The 25,111-nt window shown below is 37.5% G+C and overlaps 1 protein-coding gene across 2 annotated transcripts in view; it reads right to left on the bottom strand.

Moving 5' to 3' along the window:
• TOP2A (DNA topoisomerase II alpha) overlaps positions 1–25,111 on the bottom strand; it is a 48,059-nt gene that overhangs the window by 5,302 nt on the left and 17,646 nt on the right. Inside the window, exons 12-31 of one of the 2 annotated variants that reach the window (XM_081932101.1) lie at positions 24,729–24,886; positions 24,158–24,283; positions 21,169–21,279; positions 20,952–21,057; positions 19,883–19,992; positions 9,424–9,516; positions 8,469–8,583; positions 8,002–8,123; positions 6,987–7,135; positions 5,296–5,527; positions 4,753–4,887; positions 4,435–4,635; positions 3,609–3,804; positions 3,119–3,210; positions 2,839–2,991; positions 2,665–2,748; positions 2,076–2,273; positions 1,860–1,962; positions 1,624–1,761; positions 507–600 (exon numbers count right to left, since the gene is read on the bottom strand). In XM_081932101.1, the coding sequence (XP_081788227.1) occupies positions 507–600; positions 1,624–1,761; positions 1,860–1,962; positions 2,076–2,273; positions 2,665–2,748; positions 2,839–2,991; positions 3,119–3,210; positions 3,609–3,804; positions 4,435–4,635; positions 4,753–4,887; positions 5,296–5,527; positions 6,987–7,135; positions 8,002–8,123; positions 8,469–8,583; positions 9,424–9,516; positions 19,883–19,992; positions 20,952–21,057; positions 21,169–21,279; positions 24,158–24,283; positions 24,729–24,886 (2,716 nt within the window). The remainder of the gene's footprint in view (positions 1–506; positions 601–1,623; positions 1,762–1,859; positions 1,963–2,075; positions 2,274–2,664; positions 2,749–2,838; positions 2,992–3,118; positions 3,211–3,608; positions 3,805–4,434; positions 4,636–4,752; positions 4,888–5,295; positions 5,528–6,986; positions 7,136–8,001; positions 8,124–8,468; positions 8,584–9,423; positions 9,517–19,882; positions 19,993–20,951; positions 21,058–21,168; positions 21,280–24,157; positions 24,284–24,728; positions 24,887–25,111) is intronic. The other variant, XM_081932102.1, reaches the window with a different exon arrangement.

Genomic DNA, 25,111 nt, shown 5'->3' with positions numbered 1-25,111 from the left:
CCTCTGGTGGGACTGATCTACAGGGCCTCTGGCAACCTTAGGAAAGATTGGTCATCTAGTAGCCCAAATAGGTATCTAACTGTCTTCTGAAGTACAAGAGGAGCCTGCCTGTTGGGCTCACCTGTTGTAACGTCTCCCTTGTAGGTATTTCTGACAGAAAAGCCCTTTTTAATTTTTGACTGACCTTACATGGATGAGAAAGGCCCAATCAAGTGCAAATGTGGCCTGGGGGCCTTAAATGCCTAAGTCTGGCATAGATTGTACAGGTCAAAAAGAGCAAATAACCTGACCTTGTACGTAAGGCAGTTTTATTGACTTTTTTTTAAAAGAACTAATTATTTCTGGTCTTGTCAGCGTTTCGACATAAGAAACCTACCCCATGAAATATAACAAATCTTTGCAAAAACTATTTTCTCAACCTGATTAACCTTAAAATGCTGTCTGTTATCCAGGCAAATATTTTTTAAAGAAACAGTCAAAATAGGAGAATCACATCTGAAACTTACCTAGAAACAGCCTTTGGTTTTACTATTGCGCTCACATAATCCTCAGTCAAAGCACTTTCATCCATGTCTGAATTAGAATCCTGCATACATGTTGCTTTTGCCAAATATAATAGCAAATAAATAAATAAATAAATATCAGATGCAACCCAAAAATGTGGGAGGGAGGCAGGCTAAGTGACAGTACAGGTAGTCCCCAACTTACTACAGTCCATTTAGTGACCATTCAGTTACAACAGCACTGAAAAAAGTGACATGGTCAGTTTTCACCCTTACAACGATTATGTGATTAAAGTTCAGATGCTTTGCAACTGGTTCATATTTATGATAATTAGTGTCCCCGGATAGTAGGATCAGCTTTTGTGACCTTCTAACAAGCAAAATCAAGCAGAGCCAGATTCACTTAACAACCACTTAACATAATGAGCAAGGAAAGTTATAAAATGGGGTATAAAAAACGATTTTTTTTTTTTGCTTAGCAAGATAAAGTTTGGCCTGAATTGTGGTCGAAAGTTGAACTACCTGTATATTCTTAAACAACTGGGGAATATAGCAAATGAGGAAAGTGTTTTGTTCCAATCGCAGCGTAAACAATTGCATTGTGGAAATTTTATTGAACTGTTTAAGCATCTATGGTTTGAAAGAATTAAAATAAAATCTGGGCAGGATGAACAAAGAACAAAGCTGATATGCCTAGACCGCTCTCCACTCCACTTTCCAGATCAATTTATTCCCTTGCTGAGCTGGCAGCATTCCCTTTATCTATTTAGTTGCTGTTGCCTTTGGCTTTGTCCCATTCTCTCTTTCCACCCTACTTTTATCTGGACTACAAATAGCTCTTTTGTGCATGGTTCAAAACAGCTGTGTTTCAATTCAAGTATAGGACACCTAGAAACCTGGCAGTTTATTTTCTGCATGCAACAATTTTGTACAACCTTACTAGGAACTATGGATTGGAATGATTTAATAATAATAATAATAATAATAATAATAATAATAATAATAATAATAATAATAATAATAATAATAATAAATCTTTTTTCACAAAGGTTCCAATACTTGGGAAAGGTACCATTCAAGTTAAGATTCCAAGCTAATTTTAAATTCTTTGAAAATTTACCTGCTACTTGGTGTTGAAAATAAGAATCAACCTCAGAGTCAGCAGAACCTTCATTTCCATATTCTGAGTCATTCCAGGGATTTACTGTCATTGCTTTTTTAATTGGCTTGAATGGCAGTTTCAACTGTTTCTTGGCATCTGAAATTTAGCAGGTTTGTTAGACATCTTATAACACATCTCATAGAAAATATAAACCCACAGGAAAAATTGATTCCTGCTAAAAAAATTTTTTTTACCTGGCTCCATTTTCAGTTTCTTGATCAATCTTTGTTTAAGATTCTTTGGTTCCTTGCTGGTCCCTGGGAAATCTTGATTCTCATCAAGCTCAATTTTTTCACTCTACAGATCAGCCAATGAGAAGGAGAGTTTATTATTACTGGGGATAGGTGAAAGAAAGTTATGAAGCAAGAAAAGAAAACTGAGCACATAAACTCCGTCCAAAGGCTATTTACCTTGATTTTTCTTTTTAATTTCTTCTCTGCCTCCAATTTCATCTGTTCAGTTATTCGGGGGATAACTCTCCTCCCTTGGGGAGAAGGCAGGATTTCCTGAAGCTGCAGGGTTTTTACTTTTGCTTTCCCTCCTTTCCCTTTGTTGGATTTGCCTTTGATTCCTAACATCTCATCCTGTTTTTCTTTTGCTTCTATAACCTAAAGTATGGATGATAAAAACAAAAACTAATAGCTTGCAATGTTTGGATTTGTGTTAAATTTCACCTTATTGAGGGCATTTCTGCTTTAGCTTCGCTTTGCAGTTCTACACAAATGGAAGAAAGGAATTCTATACCCAAATCTGAAATGGATAGAAATTTCTGCATTCATTAATAGAGCTCAGGTCACTGGAATTTCAGTGCTATGTGTGCATCTGAGCTTTGCTTGCCCTGTAGGCTTACTTTAAAATATACGAGTAGTCTCAACATTTCAGTCACTCTTTTTAAATGCCAGCACCCTACCCAAATGAAGACATAGAACTATTGATAAGGAATATTTCACTTAAACGGGAAATGGATTGTTTCTGGCCCCAAAATCCAAGTTTACCCACATCAAGTTCCTCAATAAAAGCAGCTAGATCTTCTCTCCATAAGTCAGTAGGATTCTTCTGTTTCACGTTTTCCAGCTCTGTTTCCTAATAAATCAAGCAAGAAACAGTTAAGTCCGTATCTAACCTTTCAATGCTACTGCACCACAAATATTTTTTTACAACTCATCCACCTACTTTATTATCCCGCTGCTTGCACAGTTCATCCTTTTTTTCTTTTGTTAGGTACCAGAGGGGCATGTTCAGAAGATAGTTAAAATCTGGCCCACCGACTGGGGTAGATTCATTTTCTTTATCAGTATCTTCTTCTGCATTTTCATCACTGCCCTGCTATGGCAGAAGAGAGATGTGGCCAGGGGTTAGCATAATATCTGTTACTTAGTACTTGTCCTTTCAAGGGGATCAGGAGATAATCCATCCCTTTCCCACAGTACTTTTCTTAGATTGAGAAACATACCTTCTGTTGAGACTCTTTCCATGTCTTTACTGGATCAGAATCATAACCCCTTTCAATGAGAACCTTTATTAATTCTTTCTTGGGCTTATTCTCTAGAGGGGAAGACCACCAAGAACAAACTCAGTTGAGCCAGCAGCCAAAATAAAGTGTCAGATTTTGCACAATGCTAAGAATATGTCACATTGCATGCCACAAATACAAAAGCCATTACTCTTAATGGAAAGCAGGAAAGTAAACACCCATATATATTTAAGTATATATTAACTTCAAGTTATACATTCAGTTTAAATTTTATTGTGTAAACTATTTAAGTTTTTATTTCTAGAAAAGTAAGCTTAGAGGCAAGATGCCTGTTAGGGAAAATAATTCTTTGCTAGATGTTGGTTTTTATTCTGCCCATTCTGACTGAGAAAGGGGAACTAGGAACTATTTCTGTAATACTTGTTCTACTACCTTTAATAGCTTGTAACAAAATCCTAACGGTGCATACCTATCACTATTTTGCCTTCTATTTTTTCAAGGATGAAGCGAGCTTGATTGTTTAGTTTTGCAGATTCTGCACCCAGCATGCCAGTGAGCCACTCTTTTCTTAAACAGTAATAACGCAGTCTGACTTGATAGAATTCATCTAGAATATCCTCTGCAGTCTCATATTTTTTAAGGCAGCCAACATGGTCGAAAAGTACCTGGAACAAAGAGTAAGGTACCACAGATCTATAGATGGTAGGGCTGTGATCAAGTATTTAAAAGCTGGATACAATTCCTTTAATGATTCCGTGTAGAACATTACACGGTGTACCCCTACTCACCTCCATTTCTCACTATGGTATTTTGATACTTTTAAGGAACTATACACACCTGGTTTCTAAAACAGATCCTTACTTATAGTGAAATGCAAGTCTCTCAAAGTGTCAAGGGCGAAAAACCTTTCAGAATTTTGGGGGAAAAAATCACTTGGTTTCCCAATGTAGTAGATATCACATAAATATCTAAAGTAGAGGAATAGGCAGGCATAGTTTCTCCAGTCTCAACTGAGAATTTGAACTCTAAGATTTCAGTTAAAAACTAATGACTTGAACATTTTTTTGTAGAAACTTTGTGACAAAAAAGATTCTATTCTGAGACTCTGCGTCTTACCTGAATGAATGGAGATGGCTTCCAGAGAGCATCATCCTTTGTTCTATAATTTATTTGTTTAAAAGCTATATATGGCTTGTATATGTATGCATGTGCATATAAGAGAGACAGTCAGACAGACTCTCTAGATATGTCTATCTTGCTACAAAAATAGAAGCTTTCTGAATTTTTTTACTTACCATATTGCTACAAGAAAGAGGAGCTTGTAATTTGAAGACTTTATGTAGACCAATAGTCTCAGCCTCCACTAGTTTCTGTTCACTCATTGTTATGATGAATTTGACAGTGGTGTCTGTGTGGTACTCTTTATAGTCCATTATGAGTGATGGAGTCTTCTCTGTGCCATTTAGCATAGGCTCCAGAACCTGTTCTTTGTAAGTCTTGAGAGATGGGAAGAAACAACATAATGATTGTATACTTTCCTTTGATTGGGGAGTACAAAAAGGTATTGTTATTATGGTTCCGAGAGCATAATACAAAAATAGAGCATGCCTTACCTGTGTCCATGTCCGAACAGGAAGCTCTGAAATTTCAATGGTAGTTGAATTAAGAACTGATACTTCTCCATTGATAAGGAAATGGTTTTGCCCTAGTTCATCTATTGTCCCCTTGAAGTTCTTGTAACTAGGAATCTAAAAATAGTAGAAGCTGAATTAAAATAAACCAGACTGAATATGTGTCTTATTTGCATAATATAATCAGAATCCAAATTAAGATAATTTCAATGAAAGCTTCTGAAAATAAGAGTAAGAGAGGTTGTAGAGAAAAGGTTGTAAATAGTTTTATGAAAAGCAATACAAAAATCTCCAGTATAGAGATAATATTTATTGACTTCATATCACTCTTTTAAAGGAAGTGTCATTTTAAACCTTATTTCATAAAGTATGTAATCTAGGCAATTTTAAGAATAATTTAAATGGTATGGCTCTGAAGTCTTTGAAGAAAATCTAATCGTGTCTTCATCCACACAACTGTGATTTTTTTCTCTTCTCTAAAATTACCGGATCATTTTTATTTAATTATTAATGCATTTTTATTACCATTGTTAATGGCTCATCTCCATCAAGCATACGTCGAATGTTGTTAACCACTTCTCGAATGTCATAGTTAGGAACTTTACATGACCAGCCAGTCCCAATGCCTTCAGCACCATTGATCAGCACCATAGGAAGGATTGGAATATACCATTCAGGTTCAACTCGTTGGTTATCATCGTACAGAAATTTCAGCACATTGTTATCCACTTCTGGGAAAGCTAATCGTGCCAAAGGACTAGGAAAAAAAAAAGTAGCTTAAATTAAAATTGTGTTAAATATTTCTAGAAATAAGTTTGGGTAGGATCATGGGGTCTTTTTTGCAGCTGAAGAGAAACAAGGAAGAAAAGAAATAGCCGGAGGATGGCAAGGAAGTGAAGGAATGGCAATAACTTTCAGTAATTTCTACTTCCCATTTTAAAGCCACAAGAGAAAGGGGGTTGGGGAGAACCCAATATCAGGAAAATTCTGTCTCTTGAAAGCCAACCCAAATACAGAGGAGTTGCTTCACTACCAGAGACACAATGCATGAATACGTTGATTTTTAACTTAAAGAAGAAAAGTTAAGCTTTTCTTTTGACTTCTCTTTTACTGACAGAGAAGGAAATCTTGCTAAATCTCTTTAAAATGGAATTTTGTGTGTATTAAATCCTTGATTTAATTGAGTATTGGGGTGAAAAGTAGTTGTCAAATGGTGAATGGGTATTTTTTTAGTCCAAAAACACATCTGAATTTGAGAAAACCCATCTAATTGTTAAGGAAAGAATTCTCATTTTGAGGGGAATCAGTGAAAACAGTAAATTTTGTTCAGCTTGATTTGTTTGAGGCAAAAATTGTTATTATCTAAAATACGAAGCTTTTAGATTATGGTTTGTTAAATGGAAAGTTTACTGCATTTAAATTAATAAACAAAGGAAATCTACTGTGTTTCCCTGAAAATATGACATGTCCTGAAAATAAGGCCATGTCAGATTTTTGGGGTGGGCAAAAATATAAGCCCTCCCCCGAAAATAAGCTGCTTGGACAACCCCCCCACCAGGCCGAGCACCACTCACCAACCTTGCGTTATCCCAAAGTCGCCAAGCCGCGTGGGAGTTGGGGACAGGCGCTTACGCGGCTTGGTGCTTTGGGTATACTGCTAGGTCACTGAGTGGTGCTCTGTCCGGCTGGAGGGGGGGGGGAGGAGGTTGTCGGGCGGCTGTTATCCTGCGAGCGGCCTCCCGAAGGAGCTCAGTGCGGATACTGGATGACGCGGACAGCCTCAGGGGCGAATTCAGATGCTTGGCAACTGACTCATATTTATGACAGACTGGGTCCATCAGCCATGTGATCAACTTTCTGACAAGCAAAATAAATGGGGAAGCCAGATTCAGTTAACAACCATGTTGCTAACTAAACAACAGCAGGGTTGTTTGCCGGTTCCCCTCCCACAGCTTGGCGTCTTCAGGATACAACTAGGTCAGTGACTGGGGCTCTGCCCAGCTGGAGAGGGAGGTTGCTGGGCAGCTGCTCGTGAACGTGGTCAACTGATGGCTGCTGTGTTGTGCTGCTGCAATAGAGTTAGGTTACAGCCATAAGTCACTTTTTAAAGTGTTATTGTAAGTTTGAATAGTTATTAAATGAATTGTTGTAAATTGAGGACTTACTGTATGCTATGTCTAAGTCAAAACTAAGAAAAGCAACCTTCTTCTACCAACCTGAGCATTGTAAAGATATATCTAGGGCTTGCAGCGTCTTTCCCACCATGCAGCCTGGTTCCAAACTGACCAATGGGTTGAAGTAAGTTCAGGTTGTTGCTGCCCACAAAATTTTGAGCCAAATTAATAATAGTCATCATCAGTGAGGTCTGAAACAAAGTAATAATGATCAGTGATACCTCACCACCAAAATAATCAAACATCAATAAAATGAACAGGCATTGAAAAGATAAACTAGTCACAAGCACTAGCCAGAAAAATCCAAAGTCATTAGAAATCTGCTTCTAACTTTATTCCAAATAAACACTGCTCCAACCATTGGGCAGTTGACTTATGGTTGGAGTATTACAGAGGAAACTTCATCTTCAAGCCTTGTTACCAGCTGCAGCAGGTATGGGCAACTTATGGCTTTCCAGAAATTGCTGAATTTCAGCTTCCACCTGTCTTCCTTTCTGGAGCAGGTGGTGATAGACTATCTAGCCTCTGCCTGATTTTTCCGCCTGGTCTCCCTCCAGCCGGGACCTGCTGCACAGCTACCTTGCCAACTGGAGGGAACACAGTGGTGCCAGCAGCCGGAGCCTTCCCGGGCCTGAGCAAAGAGATCCTGCCGGGGCTCCCTGCAAGGCACAGTGGCTACAGGACTGCCTTGGCGGTGCTTCTGTCTTCTAGCTGCGTATAGAGATCAGCAAGTGCCATGGCAGGGAAGGTGCACAGCCAACTTCCTTCACTCTTGCTGGCCAGAGGTGGGGCTCCATGCCACCTTCTCCTAGCCAGAGCAACATGTTTGCTTGCTTGCTGGCCACCTCTGAGGAAGGAGTTGCCCTCGGGCCAATAGAGCAAATGATGAACATGCTGGAAAAATAACTTAGTAATATTTATAAAGTCCCAAATTGCAGATCACTGGGTTAGAAAATAAAAATCACACTCATCCTTTCTTGTAACAACTTCTAATATACTTCTTGCAAACTATATTTTTACTTGCTATTTTTGGGGATCCTTTTAATATTTCTCCTACCTCTCCATGGTGGTAAGAGGACATCTCTGCCACTGATCCAGCCAGCTGAGCTACTTTTACCTCCCGCTTATCATTTCTTTTGAAGCATGTATATAAAACTTTCCTCTGACCTGGTTTCAATCCTGAAAGAATCAGAGGAGCCATTAGTAATTACAATTTCTCTTCAAAGTGAGCCTTAATAGCTAAGGCATTCTCAAAAGGACAAATCTTCAAAGTCAGATTATGTATTCGTTTATTGAAAATATATCTGCTTTATATCAAGGCAATAAATAAACATTTTCTGATGCATTAAATCCTGTTTCAAGCAAAAAAATGTTTAAGAATACAAGGTTTTATACATGTTTCTTTGTCACAGTTACGAAACATCCTATTAAGTCAGCTCTTTGTGGTCTATCGCTTTCAAAATTATTAGGCACTAAATTCAAAGTACATAAAATCTTGTTTAATTAGTAAAAGAAAATCCTTACCATCGATTAATGATGGAATGGATCGCTCATTATCAGAATTTGAGAACAGAACAAGTTCCTTGTTGATAAAATCATTGTAGGTCAGGTAATTTGTAGTTTTCCCATATAGGTAATCCTAAAGGAGGCAAGGCAATTTAAGATACATCCTTAAAATAGTATCCAAGTGCTTTCTTCTACAGAGATGTTACCATTTCTAATGATTTGCGCTTTTAAAAAAAAGAAAAACAGAGGATTTTTTCACTTGGACCAGTGGTGCAATTCAGCTGGTTCTATTTGGTTCAGGTGAACAGGTAGCGGTGGTGGCAGGAGGCTCTGTCCACCCGCCATGTTTTGGATGCTCTGTGCATGCGTGGAAGATCCTGTGCATGCACGGAATTGGTGCATGCACTCACATTTGCGAACTGGTAGCGAAGGTAAGTTGATTTCACCCCTAACTTGGGAACACACATTGCTAGATATAAAAAGAAAATCTTTCAACTTGGACCACACATTGCTAGATGCACCCTTGTGGCATAAAGTTAATAAAGAATGCATATGCATCATTAGTCTTTGATAGAATTTGTCATTTCATTAATATACACAACAACTACTCCATCAAACCTTAGTAATTGGTGGTGAAAGTTTTCAAACTTAAAATAAGCTTTATTGACTGCAGTGGAAATATATTGAATCTGAAACCTTTTTAGTAAGGTTGAAACTGGTTCATTTTAGCTCAGAAATTTTAAAAAACCAAATATTTATGTGTTTCTTATCACTTATTATTTCTCAATTGCTGCCAAATGTTTAGTGATAGTCAAAGGTAGGAATATCCCACTGATGCTAAAATAAAAAGAGACCACCAGACTATTTGCATCCCAAATTCAATAAAGAATCCTCCCTGTTCACAAGTTCTTTATATATTATTCTGCCTGAAACTATTAAGAAGGAATCCCAATTTATTTTGAAGACTACTTACATCTGGCAGACCAAGAAGCTTCCGTTGCCTTCGGTCTTCCATGAAGTTTGTCAGCCACTCCTTTCGATCGTCAATCTTTTTTTTACTAAAGGCCTAGAATGAACAAGAATCTTACTAAACAATACTTTACGCTGCCAAGTGCTTAATTAAATCACAGAAGTTTTGATAAGTGAGGAGGAATCAAGATGCCAAAAAGCAGCAATTGCTGTAAAGAACTCCTCTGAAAAAGTATTTATCATCCTAGTTTTAATCTCTACATATTTGCTGCCTTATTAAAAGCCTCAACATTTAGAAAAAGGAGAGAAAATTCCAGGACATTACTAATCATCAAAACAAATGGGCAGAGAGAGCATACAGATTCTGCAACACAAGCTAGTTCCAAACTCACAAAAAGTTGAACCTACCTAAGGAGTAGATAGCCAACTCTTGTAAATATTCTTATTCCCTCAAATGCTTCCTTGGATATGATTTGGAGTTGGATTTGCAAGCAGAGATCGAAAGTCAACAGCTTATAGATCTCTCTTCTTCAATGGAAGAGAAATCACTACCCTCCAAACACACTGCTACAATATGCACTGCGGCTGCACAGTTAATACAGGATGGTGTGAGTATCAACTTGATAAACTTAAAAAGAACAAAAATGTAAACTAAGTCTGCTGACGGCACAAACGGTTCTCCCTATCTTTGACTTGTCCACAATTAAAATCAAAGGAAACTCCTTAAAAGAAGAGCTGTAAAACATTGAGAACCAGCCAAATAACAATCCTACCAAAGCACATATCTCCTGTACCACGTGCCACAAAAACATCAGCTGCGACGCCAAGGGCAACCATATCCCTACACCAAGGAAAAGAGAAAACAATCAGAGCTGACCACTCCTGTGACAAAGGGTGGGAAACAAATTTTCAGTGGGCATGTAACCAAAAGAGAGAGGGCGCCATTTGAATTGTAAACACTATCTGCAGCCTAAACAAACTACTTTATAAATATTAAATAATAAAGTAAACAGAGGTGAATGGGAACAAATAGAACAATTATCTTGTGAGGTGCATCTGCTTGTTTTACAGGTAGGCTGACCGACTTCCATCTAGCAGAGGCCAAGAACAAATTCTACATACATTTGGGCAACCTACATATGTTTGGGCAACTCCTAGCATTTAAAATAAGACCTTTAAACTCCTAGTGCGGTTTTCCTTTCACAGTGCCTGGAGGCTGCAAGGTATCCAAATGGGAACAACAGGCTTCAGCTAAACCCTAGCCAAACAGAGTAGCTATGGGTGCAAGGGACCTCATGATCCAGTTGTTTAGATCCAGATGTTTAGTTCTGGATGGGTCTGCACTGCAATGTGTATCTGTGGGTTCTCCTGAATTCACAACTCCTGCTTAAAGAGCAGTTGACAGTCGTGGCTAGGAGAGCCTTTGTACAAGTTGTGCACCAGTGGAACCTTACCTAGATCATGAGGCTCCAAGCATGGTCACTCATGCCCGTCATCTCTTCATTGGATTACTGCAATGTGCTCTACATGGGGCTACTTTCACATGACTCCAGGACAACCATCTGCAATCAACAATACATGTCTAGTATCTGAATTTTGATCACATGGCCATGGGGGCTACTGAAATGGTTGTAAGTGTGAAAAACAGCCATGTCACTTTTTCCATAAGTCACTATACAACTAACGTTGTATAGCTATTCCTCGACTTACAACCACAATTGAGTCCAAAAGTTCTGTCACTACGTGAGTCTTGCTCCATTTTATGACCTGTGCTAATTGCAGTGATTCACCTAATAACTGTGGCAAAAGAGGTCATAAAATGGAGCAAGACTCACTTAGTGATAGAACTTTTGGACTCAATTGTGGTTGTAAGTCAAGGAATAGCTATACAACGTTAGTGAATCTGGTTTCCCCATTGACTCTACTTGTCAAAAGGATGCAAAAGGGGATCACGTGACCGTGGGACACTGCAACCGTCATAAATATGAGTTGGTTACCAGGTGTCTGAATTTTGATCACGTGGCATTTGGGAGGCTTGCAATGGTCGTAATTGTGAAAAACAATCATAAGTCACTTTTTTCAGTGCCACTGTAACTTCAAATGGTCACTAAATGAATGTTTGTAAGTTGAGGATTACCTGTATTATAACTTAGTTTTGCCAGTCAGCTTGGGAGCCTGAGGGAACTGATTACTGTTGGAGGTGGTGGTTGGGGTAAGAAAACCTCATCCCTGTGTTGTCCATCTTTTAGTCCTGTTTTGTCTATAGTTTTAACTTTAATTTGCATAGTTTCTTTTTATCTTTTAATAATCTGTAAGCTGCTCAGGGTTGCCTTGTAACGGAGTGGGCGGCATAACCATTTAATAAATACACACTTTTTCAAATCTTTTTAAAATGTGTTTTAGGCTCAGAAGAACTCAGCCCACTCCTAAATCATTCTGGTCCCTAGACTTTAAAGAATAAATATGATAATCTCAAGGACATTTTACCAGTTCAGCTCTCCCCCTTCCACCCATGAATGTCCAGAGGACGTCTGAAAAGTCTGTTCTTCCCACAGCAAGACAAAGTGCAGATGACCTAAGAAAAAACATCTGATTAACTCTTTCAGTCTCCTGCCAGATTCAGAACAAACTGGTATTCTTAGCAAAAGCACTTAGACTTATATACCACTTCATAGTGCTTTTGCAGCCCTCTCTAAGCAGTTTTACATTCAAGATATTGCCCCCAACAATCTGGGTCCTCATTTTACCGACCTCGGAAGGATGGAAAGCTGAGCCAACCTTGAGCCTGGTGAGATTTGAACCGCTCAACTGCCGCTAGTAGTCAGCTGAAGTAGCCTGCAGTGCAGCACTCTAATCACTGTGCCACTTCGGCTCTTAGACTGGACAATTTGAGAGAAACTCTGGTGACATAACATAAAGAGCTCTAATTGATCTGGTTTTACCAACTATCCAAGACAGTTGCCGTCATTTTGAGAAAAGATTCATTGGCATGGCAGTCCTCTCCTCTGACCTCTGGAATCTAGATATGCAGATCATCAGCAAAGAGCCCCCTGGAACAGACTGAATTGACTACATCCTGCCCCCATTCTGCCCAAAATGTAAAAAGTTCAAAGCATAAAGAGCTGAATGCTGCTGAGAGACAAGGAGGTTTTGTCTGCTAAACCCTGGGAACTGCAACTTGAGTCAGGAAGTAAAATGCACCAGGAACATGACATGGACATACCCAATAACTGCCATGCACTCCAATCTTCCAACCTTTGCCCTAGGAATCACATAAACCCATGACAATGGCAGCCTCAGATGCAGAAAAAATATCACGACCCAGACCGGAACCAACCTCTACAATAAATTATATTGACACGAAACAACAATCTGGGAATGTTCACCATGTTAAGGGCAAACCACTATAAAATTATCCGATTCTATGTAGCAACAGAAGAATGGCAAATAACTACCATATTTTTGGAATATAAGACACACATCCCCCCCCCCCAAAAGATTGTGGAAATGTTGGCATGTGTTACACACCGAATACAGCCATTTTTGGCCTCCTGAAGTTATGCCCCCATATCCAATTTTTGCAAAAAAAAAAGGGATGTTTTGCACAAAAATTGAGGCCTTTTTTGCCTTCCCTCAGCCCCTAGCTGCAGTCTGCAGGCTTCAACAAGGTTGGGTCAAGGCAAAAATGCCCCCTTTTTTGCGAAAAGCGAGCTATTTTTCCACAAAAACTGAGGCTTTTTTGCCTTCCCTACCTCTTCGAAATCTTGGTTTGTCTTATACACAGGTGCGTCTTATAATCCGAAAAATATGGTACATCTCTACAGAAATAGAGCACAACAATGATGAGAACTATCTTGAATGCATTTGGGTCAATATTAAAGGTTTGGGGGGGGGGGGACACAACATTGCCATAAGTCTATACTATAGGCCACCCAACCAAACAGAAGAAGTAGATTAACTTTTTGCTAGTCAGCTGACTAAGGTATGTAGGAAGCACACCAGAATAGTAATGGGGGATTTTAACTACTCTATCAACTGGGAAACAAACTCTGCACCAAGTGGAAGATCCAACAGGTTCTTAACAAACGTAGCAGACAACTCTGTTTCCCAAAAAGTAGAGAAGGGAACAAGGGGATCAGCCATATTGGACTTAATTCTCACTAACAGAGAGGAAATGATAGAAGGTGTTGAAGCTACAGGAACCTTGGGGGCAAGCAATCATGCAATACTGGAATTCAACTTTATGCAAACACAAGTAGTAGAATAAAGTCAAACTAGAGTCTTGGACTTTAAGAGAGCTAATTTCAATAAGCTTAAAGAGCTTGGGAAGGATTCCATGGATGAAAATCCTCAAGGGGAAAACAATTCAAGAAGTTTGGGAAATTTTTGAAAAGATTATAAAAGCCCAGGCTCACACAATACCAATGAAGAAGATAAATAACAGCTCCCAAAGAAATCAGCATGGCTGCATAAAGAACTCTGACAAATTGAAATACAAAAAGGATATGTATAAAAAGTGGAAAGAGGGAGACATAACTAAGGCAGAATATCAGCAAATAGCCGGAGCCTGTAAAGATGAGGTGAGGAAAGCTAAGGCTCACAATGAAGAAAGGCTTGCCACAAAAGTAAAAAATAACAACAAAGCTTCTTCCAAAATGTTAAAAACAAGAAAAAGGTTAAGAAAACAATAGGTCCATTGCTGGGAGAAAGTGGCAAGAAGGTGACAAGCAACAGGGAGAAAGCAGAACTATTTAACTCATTTGTTGCATCTGTCTTTATACAAAGGGATAAAACAGTCCAACCTATCAAAAACAGTACCACAAAAATCAGATTAGTAACACAAATTGAAATAGGGAAGAAAATGGTAAGTGAGCACATGTCTACCCTAGACAAGTTCAAATCACCAGGACTGGATGGATTACACCCCAGGGTTCTGAAGGAACTGGCAGACGAGATCTCAGAACCACTGAACTATATCTTTCAGAGATCCTGGAGACTGGGGAACTACCAGAAGACTGGAAAAGAGCTGATGTGACTCCCATCTTCAAAAAAGGAAACAAAAAAATAGATCCAGGAAACTACAGACCTATCAGCCTCACCTCAATACCAGGGAAGATTCTGGAAAAGATAATAGAGCAACGAATCAGCAAATCTATAAGTAAACAAAGTAATAACCAAAAGCCAACATGGATTTGTCAAAAACAGATCATGCCAGACTAATCTTATTGCATTCTTTGACAAAATTAGTGGACCAGAGGAATGCTGTCAATATAATTTACTTGGACTTCAGTAAATTACTTTGACTACTTTGATAAAGTAGACAATACCCTATTACTAGATAAAATAGAATGTGGATTGGACAGCATCACAATCAGATGGATTCGTAACTGGCCAACCACACTCAACGTGTAGTCCTCAATGGAACTGCATCTACATGGAGGGAAATATGCAGTGAAGTACCCCAAGGCTGTTTTAGGACCAGTACTCTTCAACATCTTCATCAATGATCTGGATGAGGGGATAAATGGGGAACTCATCAAATTTGCAGATGACACCAAGCTGGCAGGAATAGCCAACACTCCAGAAGATAGGCTTAAGATACAGAAGGATCTTGACAAACTTGAACGTTGGGCACTATCTAATAAAATGAAATTCAATTGTGAAAAGAGTAAGGTTCTATATTTAGGCAAGAAAAACGAAATGCACAGGTACAGTATGGGTGGTGCCTTGCTCAATAGTAGTAACTGTGAGAGTGATCTTGAAAAGTGGACAAGCATTTAAATATGAGCCAGCAGTGCGCTGCAGCTGCCAAAAAAGCCAACACAGTTCTAGGCTGCATAAATAAAGTGATAGAATCAAGATCACGTGAAGTGTTAATACTACTTTATAATGCCTTGGTAAGGCCACTTGGAATACTGCATTCACTTTTGGTCACTATGATGTAAAAAAGATGTGGAGACTCTAGAAAGAATGCAGAGAAGAGCAACAAAGATGGTCAGGGACTGGAGGCTAAAACCTATGAAGAACGGTTTCAGGAACTGGGTATGTCTACTTTAATGAAAAGAAAGACTAGGGGAGACATGATAGTGTTCCAGTATCTCAGTGGTTGCCACAAAGAGGGAGTCAAACTATTCCCCAAAGCACCTGATGGTAGAACAAGAAGCAATGGGTGGAAACTAATCAAGGAGAGAAGCAACTTAGAACTAAGGAGAAATTTCCTGACAGGAAATAGGGATAATGTCAACTCGCAAAAGTATTTCTATGAATTAATTAGGACATCTATCGGAACCTTGATGGATGACATGATAGCAGTGTTCCAATATCTAAGAGGCTGCCACAAAGAAGAGGGGATCAACCTATTCACCAAAGCACATGAAGACAGGACAAGAAGCAATAGATGGAAAGAAACTAATCAAGAAGAGAATCAACCTAGAATATGAGAATACAGAAATTTCCTGATTGTTAGAACAATTAATCAGTAGACGACTTGCCTCCAGAAACTGTGGGTGCTTCATCACTGGAGGTTTTTAAAAGATTGGACAACCTTATGTCTGAAATGGTAAAGGGTTACCTGCTTGTGCAAGGGCTTGGACTAGAAGACCTCCAAGGGCCCTTCCAATCATGTTATTCTGTTAAAATAAACTGAGAGGAAACCCCACTTATTAGCACTGATGATACCTAATTTGAATAATGGTATGTCTGCGAGAGAATAACCAAGTTCACAGAGCATCAAGGACACCCCACCCCTATAGAATCCATACCTTTATTAGTTACATTTTCCAATTCAACATCTTTGTCCCAAGAGACATGGTCAAGACATGATCACTTTACTGAGAGATAAAATCATTATTTCTCTTAACAAATTCTGGCACTGAACAAGGGAGACATTATACTGGTCTGAGTGACCATATCCTAATCATTCTAAAAATTGAGATTACGTCAATAGACTCAGTTGAGAACCTAACACAGCTATTCTCAACTTTTCTAGATAAATTGTTTCTCATTAATTTCTATATACATCTCAATATCCCTCAACCGAATATTGTTGAAATTTGGGGAAAAGAAGAACATTACATTGATGTTCTTCAATTATGTTTTCCCACTGCTCATATTGTCACTGAAGGGACTTCAATGCCAGACTAGTCGCCATGGGTGAATAGGTGGCAATATAAATTCAACAAACAAACAAACAAACAAACAAACGATAATCAGCTATTTGCTAAAGTTCCACCTAATTTGCAGACTCCCCCCCCCCCAATTCTAAACACTAAAGGCCACACTGGGCATTAGATATACATGTTTGACCATCTCCAGACCCAACTCAGGAACAAATCAAACTCTTCATCAATTGACAAAATTATTGTCAATTGCGCTCTGCTTGCGACCAGCTGGAGACAGGGTTCCGGCAGACCTCTCAGTCAGCGATTTGGAGCTTTCTGGAGAAGCACTGCCCGACTTTGGCTGTTTCCTTATTCTAAATTATTTAATTTAATTCAATTTCTTCTGTGTTTGTTGTTGGGGAGTCCAATCTAACTGCTCTAAACTGAGGAGCTCCCCAGCCACAGTCAAACGGGCGGACTGAGTTTTTAAACTGAATTACACGAGGCAAAGGGAGGCGTGGTCAAGAAAAAACTCACTCAGTCCTAGGGCAGTCAGACTGTGTTAACCCATGCTTGGACTCTCCAAGCAACGCACAGGAGACATACAAGTTTTAAGAGAATTTCCAAATTGTCCTGGGCAATGAGATGCCCAAGGACATTGCACCAAAGAAATTCCTATTAAGAAAGAAATGAGACAAGGTTGTATTCTAACTTATCTTCTCTTTAATATATATTAGTTCCCTTATTGCCAAACTAAATAGTCAATCTCTTTATTTGCTAAAACTGGGAGAAACACAACTCTATTCTTTTGTATGCAAACAACCCTGTGCTGCTTTCTCAATGACTGGCTTGAACTAGGTGCTCTAAATATTAGCTGAGCACTGCCAAAAACATCTAACTACACTAAAAACAAGGTCACAGTCTTTGCTAAGCACTTAAGATGCATGTCTGGTGACTAAATAACTATCTAATAGAGCAAGTCAAAACTTTTGAATATTGGGGATTGTTTCCCAAGATATGGGTAACCATGAATTTCATGCCAACTAGCCATTTGCATTAAAAACGTGTTGGATTTACAAATCTTTTATTTCTTCAAAGGAGTTCAACATATACCTTAGCAAAGTTTTCTTAGCTAAAATCTGAGTCCAGCTCCATTTTGGAGCTTAGCTGGGCCCCTACAGGTCATTCCTTTCTTTGGAAAAAATGAATCCATGTGTTTGAGAACCAACTTTAAAGCGCCTTGCTGTGTTTCAAACATGGTCTTGCGCGGTTAAACTGGTGGTCTTGAAATTGAAACTTCTGCCTGGATTTACATCTTCTTCTATTGGCTTAAGCTCTTCTTTCCAATTGGTTTGGCTCTCTTTTAATGACTGACAGCTTTCAGTGCTCCTGGAGCCAGACAATACATGCCAAATTGCAACTCTATTATTATTCATGGCCAGCCATTATCTTGATGGGTTACAAAGTGCTCTAGTGGTCCCCATCCTTTGCAGCTTAGTGGAGTGGAGGAGAGGGTAACTGGCCTGGGTGAGCATGGGGCTCGACTTGCGCAAGTTAAGCTGCGTGCAAGCCCGCTGAATGTGCAGCCCGGTTGTGAATAAGCCATGGCCCAGGGGTTAGGGATCTGTGCTCTAGCTGATCTCAAACAGTGGGCTATTGATTTAGAGTTGCAAGCAGATTTTCCAGCTCTACCAATAAGCCCGTTGAGCCACTCTGCACATTCTCTTCAACTGATTAAATATCTCAGTTGCCTAACAATCCCAAAATTCAGAAGGGCCAATTTTTTAGCCAGATTCAATGCCTTCCCAACAGCTGTTACTGAAGGAAGATACAAAAATCAAAATCCTCTTCAAACAGAGACAATGTCCATATGGAGGAATAACTGAGTTGACTGAACATATTATTCTCTATAGGAGCATGACAGGAATTATTATTTCCACTTTTTACTACATATCCTGATCATTCCAAACTGTTTCATCTCATGTTATTATCGGATCAATCTTTTTTTTCTCTCCGACCACAATCAAGTACTGTTTTATAGTTTGCATATAAGCTATGGTATTAATTTTAAGCCCTCTACACACATATACTCTTCTATTTTAATTATTTATAGCGTTTGTATTCTATTTGCTGGTCTATAACCACATAAAGATTTGATTGATTGATTTAATAGGCAAATTAAATTCATTTTAAGTTCCACTAAATTATGCCTAAACTAATATTATGTCTCTCATAATAGGAAATTAAAACTGATAGGAAATTAAAACCTCAAAATATGATTGAATTAAGTTGATTTCATATAAATCCAACAATCTTTAGGAAGAATATATATAAATAGCCCATAAAGTTAGAGTTCATGTATTTTGCAGTCAAACACAAAAATGTATATTTATCCAAATTTGTATAACAGTGATAATTCATTGTGTCTGTAGTATATTTTAACTTTTATAATTGCTATTAGATAAATGAAACTTGAGTTCAGGAACCTAAACCCTACAAACTTCCTAAATCCTGTAGCAAGGAATAAGACTACCAACTAGGGTTAAAAAACAAAATAAGCAATGGTGGCAAAGCCAGATTGGCTCATTTATCGTAAAATTTTATCTTTTAATTCTGGTGAACCAATATTAAAGCTGAGGAAAGAAGGGACTTTTTATCATCTATGATGGACATGTGATAAAGCAAAACATTTCTGGAGTACAATTCATATTTTAATACAGAAAATTCTGAAAATGGAGATAAAAATGAAACCAGAATTTTCCTTTTGGGCTTAATGGAAAAAGAATTGGAGAAAAAAATTGGGAACTTTGTTACTATATGTTGACAGCAGCAAGACTATTGTATCTGCAAAAATGGAAGGACACTTTGATTCCTATGAATGGTTGCAGAAGTTGATGGAGCTGGCTGAAATGGCAAAACTGACTTCTTTGATCAAAGAAAAGAACATAAGTATTTTTGTTTCCACATGGACACCACTTCTGAACTCCGTGCTTGATGTGGAAAAGAATGAAACTGACTTTGGGTTTTACCGATTAGATTGATAGATCTTTATAGAAATGACTTGTTCATACTATTGTGTAAAAGCAAAAAGCTGTGATTTGATGTTAATGCCTTATTTTACTGTAACAGAGAGAGTTGGAAGCCAATGCTTCTTTTTCTTTCCTTATCTTTCCTCGCTTCTCTTCCCCCTTCCCCCTCACTGCTCTTCTATTTACTTATGTATTTTAGAATACTCTATAACTTAATTTTTAAAAAGTGTTTAAAAAAAATAAAAAACAAAATGTGCAGAAGGGCTTCTTCTATTTCACTGTCCAAATAGGTTTGCACTCAAAGAAACAGGGATAAGAAGAGAACTTAATCTACCAAGGTGATTGCATCATCATCTTCAGGACCAGAGTATTTGAAAGGTATTCGATGTTTTGTCATTGCTGCAAAATATTCTTTTGCTTCCTTTGAAGTGCTGGTGCCCAGACCTAAGGAGATAGAGAATCTGATTTAAAAAATTAGATAAAACTATCATATTTCACTTAAAGTGCTACTTTTCTTTTTATTTAATTATAATTTCAGTTTCAAGGCTCCCTGATTCTATAGTGATTAATCTGGATGGTTTACAAATAAAAATTAAAAGAAAACAAAATAGACAAAAAGGACAAGAAACAAAATTCCAATCAGACTGCTTCAACAGGAATTCATTTTCTTTGCAATGAAAACAGTACTTAGTATTGTAATCAGATTTGGCATATAAACAATAAAAGAAAAACTATTCACAATTATTCACAAGTGCAACAGCAGAATCATTTGGTCTGAACTTATTCTGGATCCATCTAAACTCAAACAGGTAAAAAACCACACATATAAGCATTTGCCACTATTCCGATGTTAACTATAACTCACTGACTAGGTTGGATGTGAACTATAGTTCAACATACTTGAGGACATGAGGCTTAGAAAGGGTAAATTACATATTTAGCCAATCATTTTTTTGGTTAATACTTTGCAATCAAAATGATTACCTGTACCTACTGAGGCTTTACAATGTAAGCACTATAGTTTTTATAGGTTAGGATAATACAGAAGACAGCATTTACTGAAAATGTCTGTCTCCCTCAATTCAATTAATATATCGAAAACATTAAGAACATTTTCATTTGATCTTGGTGTTATATAGGATAAATTAAGTGTTTTAACATACTCATTCAGCCTCCTGCTTAACATTCAACTTGACAGGTAGGCTGTAGACAAATAACTTTCCTCATCTTTATCTTGCACTTTACATGGAACATTTCTTGTTTTGATTTAAAAAAATGATGCATAGCCCTCTAAACCCTTTATTCCAAGTAAAGTTAAAATAGTTCTATCTAACACAATGTATTCTTTTTAAAATCTAAAGTTAGCCTTATTTAGTCCATTTGACATTACAGTTTAGACAAACCTTTGTAGTATTTGATTTTCCAATTTTTGTGGTTAGGGTTGCTGTTCTTCCATTCCTGAAATTCAGGAATGCTATAGAAAGGAATTTCTTCTTTGTTTTTTGAAACCTATGGAAAAGCCAAATATCTCATTTTGAAGAGTTAACAATATAACTAATGAATTTTAGTAAGAATATTTTCAATTGCTAAAGTTATCACTCAAACAGGTGGGAAGCTCACCTTAACAAGGGGAGTAATGAATTCCTCTAGGAAACGATGTCTCAGAAGAGATGGCCAATTATGGTGAATGAAATTAATCAATAAACCTTTGATATGAGAACCATCTTGATCCTACAAAAATGTTCAGAAGGTAAGATTTCATCCATTGGTGTTAGAAAAGTCAATAATCCTTACTAGCTTTATATTCTGAGGCCAATAGTAATTGATCTTCTAATTACAGCATTTGTTTTTCAGTTTTGCCCATAGTGACCGTTATCAGATGTTACACTACAACACCTATAATTTCCAGTCCATGTGTCATTTATGAATTATGAAATTCAATGCTTCTGGAAAGAACTAAGAAGAGCAAGATTGTTTTATAGTGCAAAACCAGTTATGATTGCTATTTATAACAATAAACTCCAACTGATCCACTGTTTACACTGTAATTGATAAAGAATTATGACCTAATTATTCCAGTCATAATCAGAATGCTGCTGTTATAGGATATTTACACAGAAATAACAGCACAATAGAAATGTTCCTTTACTAATCCACTGTAGTTATTACTAAATATTTTTGAGCAATTGATTTCTACATTTCTGGGAGTTGGGAATGTTTTATATCATGAAGTACTTTTTCATATACTCCCTTTCCAGTTGCTGATGAGATTCTATTATGCATCTTATCTGAGAATTGAAGGAAGTTATTCTCTTTTTGTTTCTTTGACAGCAATTTTGTGATAAGTTTAGAGTGACCTATGTTTGTTCTTTCTTTTTAATTAAAAACACCTTGGGAATGCTAATAGATTTGAGCCAAAGCATTTAAAAAATACTCCAGTTCAGAGTAAGTTTTATACTTGCATATCACTTTAGAACATTTAAATTAACTACTTTGTTAGAGCTTGGAATAAATAAAAAGTAAGTTTCTCTGCAAAAATACCCCTTCAATTGTCATCCTTTTGTGAGGTGGGGGAAATAAGTGGTGGCGAAGCTAGACTGATGGATTTATGGTCAAATAATATTTAATTATGGTGACCTTTTCCGCAAATCTAAAAAGAGGAATTGGAATGAGAAGGATGTGTCTGTATTTTTTGGAGTATAAGATGTACTGGACGGATACTGGGAGGCAGATTCCCCCCCCCCCGTTTTCCTCCCCACATTTATAGATGTGTCTTATAAAATACAGTAGATAAAAAAGCTGTGGATTTGATTTTGCAAAAAATGAACTGGAATTTATGTTGTGTAGTAATGAACATTATTATTGCTAAGATTTATAAAATGCTATTACCGTATTTTTCGGAGTATAAGACGCACCAAGGTTTTGAAGAGGCAAATTTAAAAAAAAGTAGGTAGGTAGAGAGAGTAGGTAGGTAGGTAGAGGGATAGATAGATAAATACAGTAGGTAGGTAGGGAGAGAGAGAGTAGGTAAATAGGTAGAGGGAGCGAGGGAGGTAGAGTGAGTGAGAAAGAGAGAGAGATAGGTAGGTAGATGTTTCCAGATGTATTTATCCATGTGCTGGAGAAGGAAATTGCTGACAACCTGCAGCACCTAAGATTTGTTTCTGCTAGTACAGCATTTGATCAATGTAATTCTCATCAATCGCTCTAACTAAAGAGCTTTCCGAAAGGAAAAAAAAGTTTTTGCATTCTGCAAACCTCTCAAAAACGGGGCTGGTTTTTAAAAAATAAAAGGCATGAATAGCCTTGGGGGGGCTTGCAGAGTGCTGGGGGGGGGGGGGGGAAGGGAGGAGGAAATGAGCAAAAAAAATCACCAGGTTTTTTTTTTTTTTTTTTTTTGCAAAAATGGGCCCATTTTTTGTCAAAAAATTTGCATGCATAGCCTTATGGAGGCTTATAGAGTGCTGCTGTGGGGCAAAAAACCAGCCTCTTTTTTGCTCATTTCTGCCCTTCCCAGCCCCTGGGAGCTCTATGAAAGCCTTCATAAGGGTATGCATGGCCATTTTTGTGAAAGAGGTGGGGCTTCGGGAGGCAAAAAAATTCCTGTATTCGATGTATAAGACTCACCCAGATTTTCAGCGTCTTTTTTGAGGCAAAAAGGTGCATTTTATACTCCCAAAAATACGGTAAATTGAACATGGAGAATGAGTATGTAAAGCATTGTATGATTCGGTGGGCAAGGAATTCTGGATACAATGTCTGAACAATTGGAAAATATGTGGTTTAAATTATAATTAATTACATTATAATTTAAAAGAAATTTTTATAAGATGATGTACCACTGGTAACTAACACTGGATAAATTATCAATAATGTATAAAGGTATTTCAAAATGAATATGGGAAATGATTCTTAATATAGAAGATTCTTAAAGTTAATATAAAGATAAAACCAGAGACTTTTCATTTGGGTTTAATGGATAAAGAACTAAAAAATATATATGGAACTTTTAAGTTATATATCTTGATAGCAGCAAAGATACCTTATGGACAAAAATGGAAGGATACTTTGATTCCCACAATGGACAAATAGCTACAAAAGTTAATGGAGTTAGCAGAGATGGTTTAATTGACTACTTCAATTAAAGATAATACAATTGATTTTCTTTCTACTTGAAAACAGCGTTTGGATTTTGTGCCTTAAATGGAAAAAAAACCCGAAGTTTTCATTTTGGGTTTTGCTGATTAGATAGGTTTATTCATTGAGGAGATATGTTATTACCTTATTCTACTGAGTCAAAAAGAGTTGGAAGTCAATGCTTTTCTTCTTTTTCTCCCCTTTACCCTAGATTTTTTCCTCCCCATTTCCATTTTTCTTTCTATTTCTGTATTTTATATTTTGATAAATAAAATATGAAATCTGGAACATCTGAATTGAGAGACCATTTTTCTTTCTATTTCTGTATTTTATATTTTGATAAAATAAAATATGAAATCTGGAACATCTGAATTGAGAGACATATTATATCAACTGAAGGCATTGAAAAAGATTGGCTGAGGGAGTCCCTTTGTCTGAATACAATATCTTTGTCTCTGGCATTACGACTGACCTGATCAGTCATGATCATGATCTTTCCATAGCGGAGGCTTTTGAGCGATTCTTCATCATCGTAGCTCTTCTTATATTGCAATCCCACAATCTTAATAATGTTGTTAATTTCAGCATTCTCCATTATCTGAAAAAGCCCAACATTTTCTTAGATTCAGAAAACAAATTTATTCTTCTCACATTAACCCTGGAGAGAAGCATTGTTAAATTCCAGTCACCTCAACCCACCTATTCATTTAAAATCTATGGCAGATTGCAACTGAAAGCAGATGCCAGGATATCAGCAGAGATTTCATCAAAGGGAGTAGGGGTGATTCCTTTAGCCGGTTGTGATCCCTTTATAAATTTCTGAGAAGCAGTCAATGAGAAAGCCAGATTCACTTAACTGTGTTACTAATATAATAACTGCAGTGATTCACTTAACAACTGCGTCAAGAAAGGTTGTAAAATGGGGCTGAACTCACTTAGTAACTGTCTTGATTAGCAATGGATATTTTGGGCTCTATTGTGGTCTTAAGTTGAGGACTACCTATAAGAACCACAGGAATGTTTGCAAAATATTGTTAACTAACCTGTTTGTGGGAGGCTTCCCGTACATTAAGAATTTTTCCTCGCAGTGGAAATACTCCATATTTGTCCCTACCCACAACTCCAAGCCCAGAAACAGCTAGTGTCTTAGCTGAATCTCCTTCTGTCAAAATGAGAGTGCAGTTGATAGAATTCTTGCTCCCTAAAAGAGAAGTAAATATCATAATGCAGAGCTCCATTAAAGAGTACACTATAAATGCTCTCCCAATGTTCTGATTCCAAGAAGCAGAGATTTCATTCATGTTTTGGTAAAACAACTGAGCTGGGGTTCAGGAAAAGGAGATGGATAACTTTGAAGAATCCTTAGTGCTCCCTGAGCTTGGTTGTTTTCTTGTAGATCTTTTATTATCCAAACTAAATAACATCA

The sequence above is a fragment of the Natrix helvetica genome (assembly GCF_964273705.1).
Source record: "Natrix helvetica genome assembly, chromosome: Z".
Taxonomy (NCBI): domain Eukaryota; kingdom Metazoa; phylum Chordata; class Lepidosauria; order Squamata; family Natricidae; genus Natrix; species Natrix helvetica.
The sequence above is the reverse complement of the archived record's forward strand: the minus strand, read 5'-3'. Positions and strand labels throughout refer to the sequence as shown.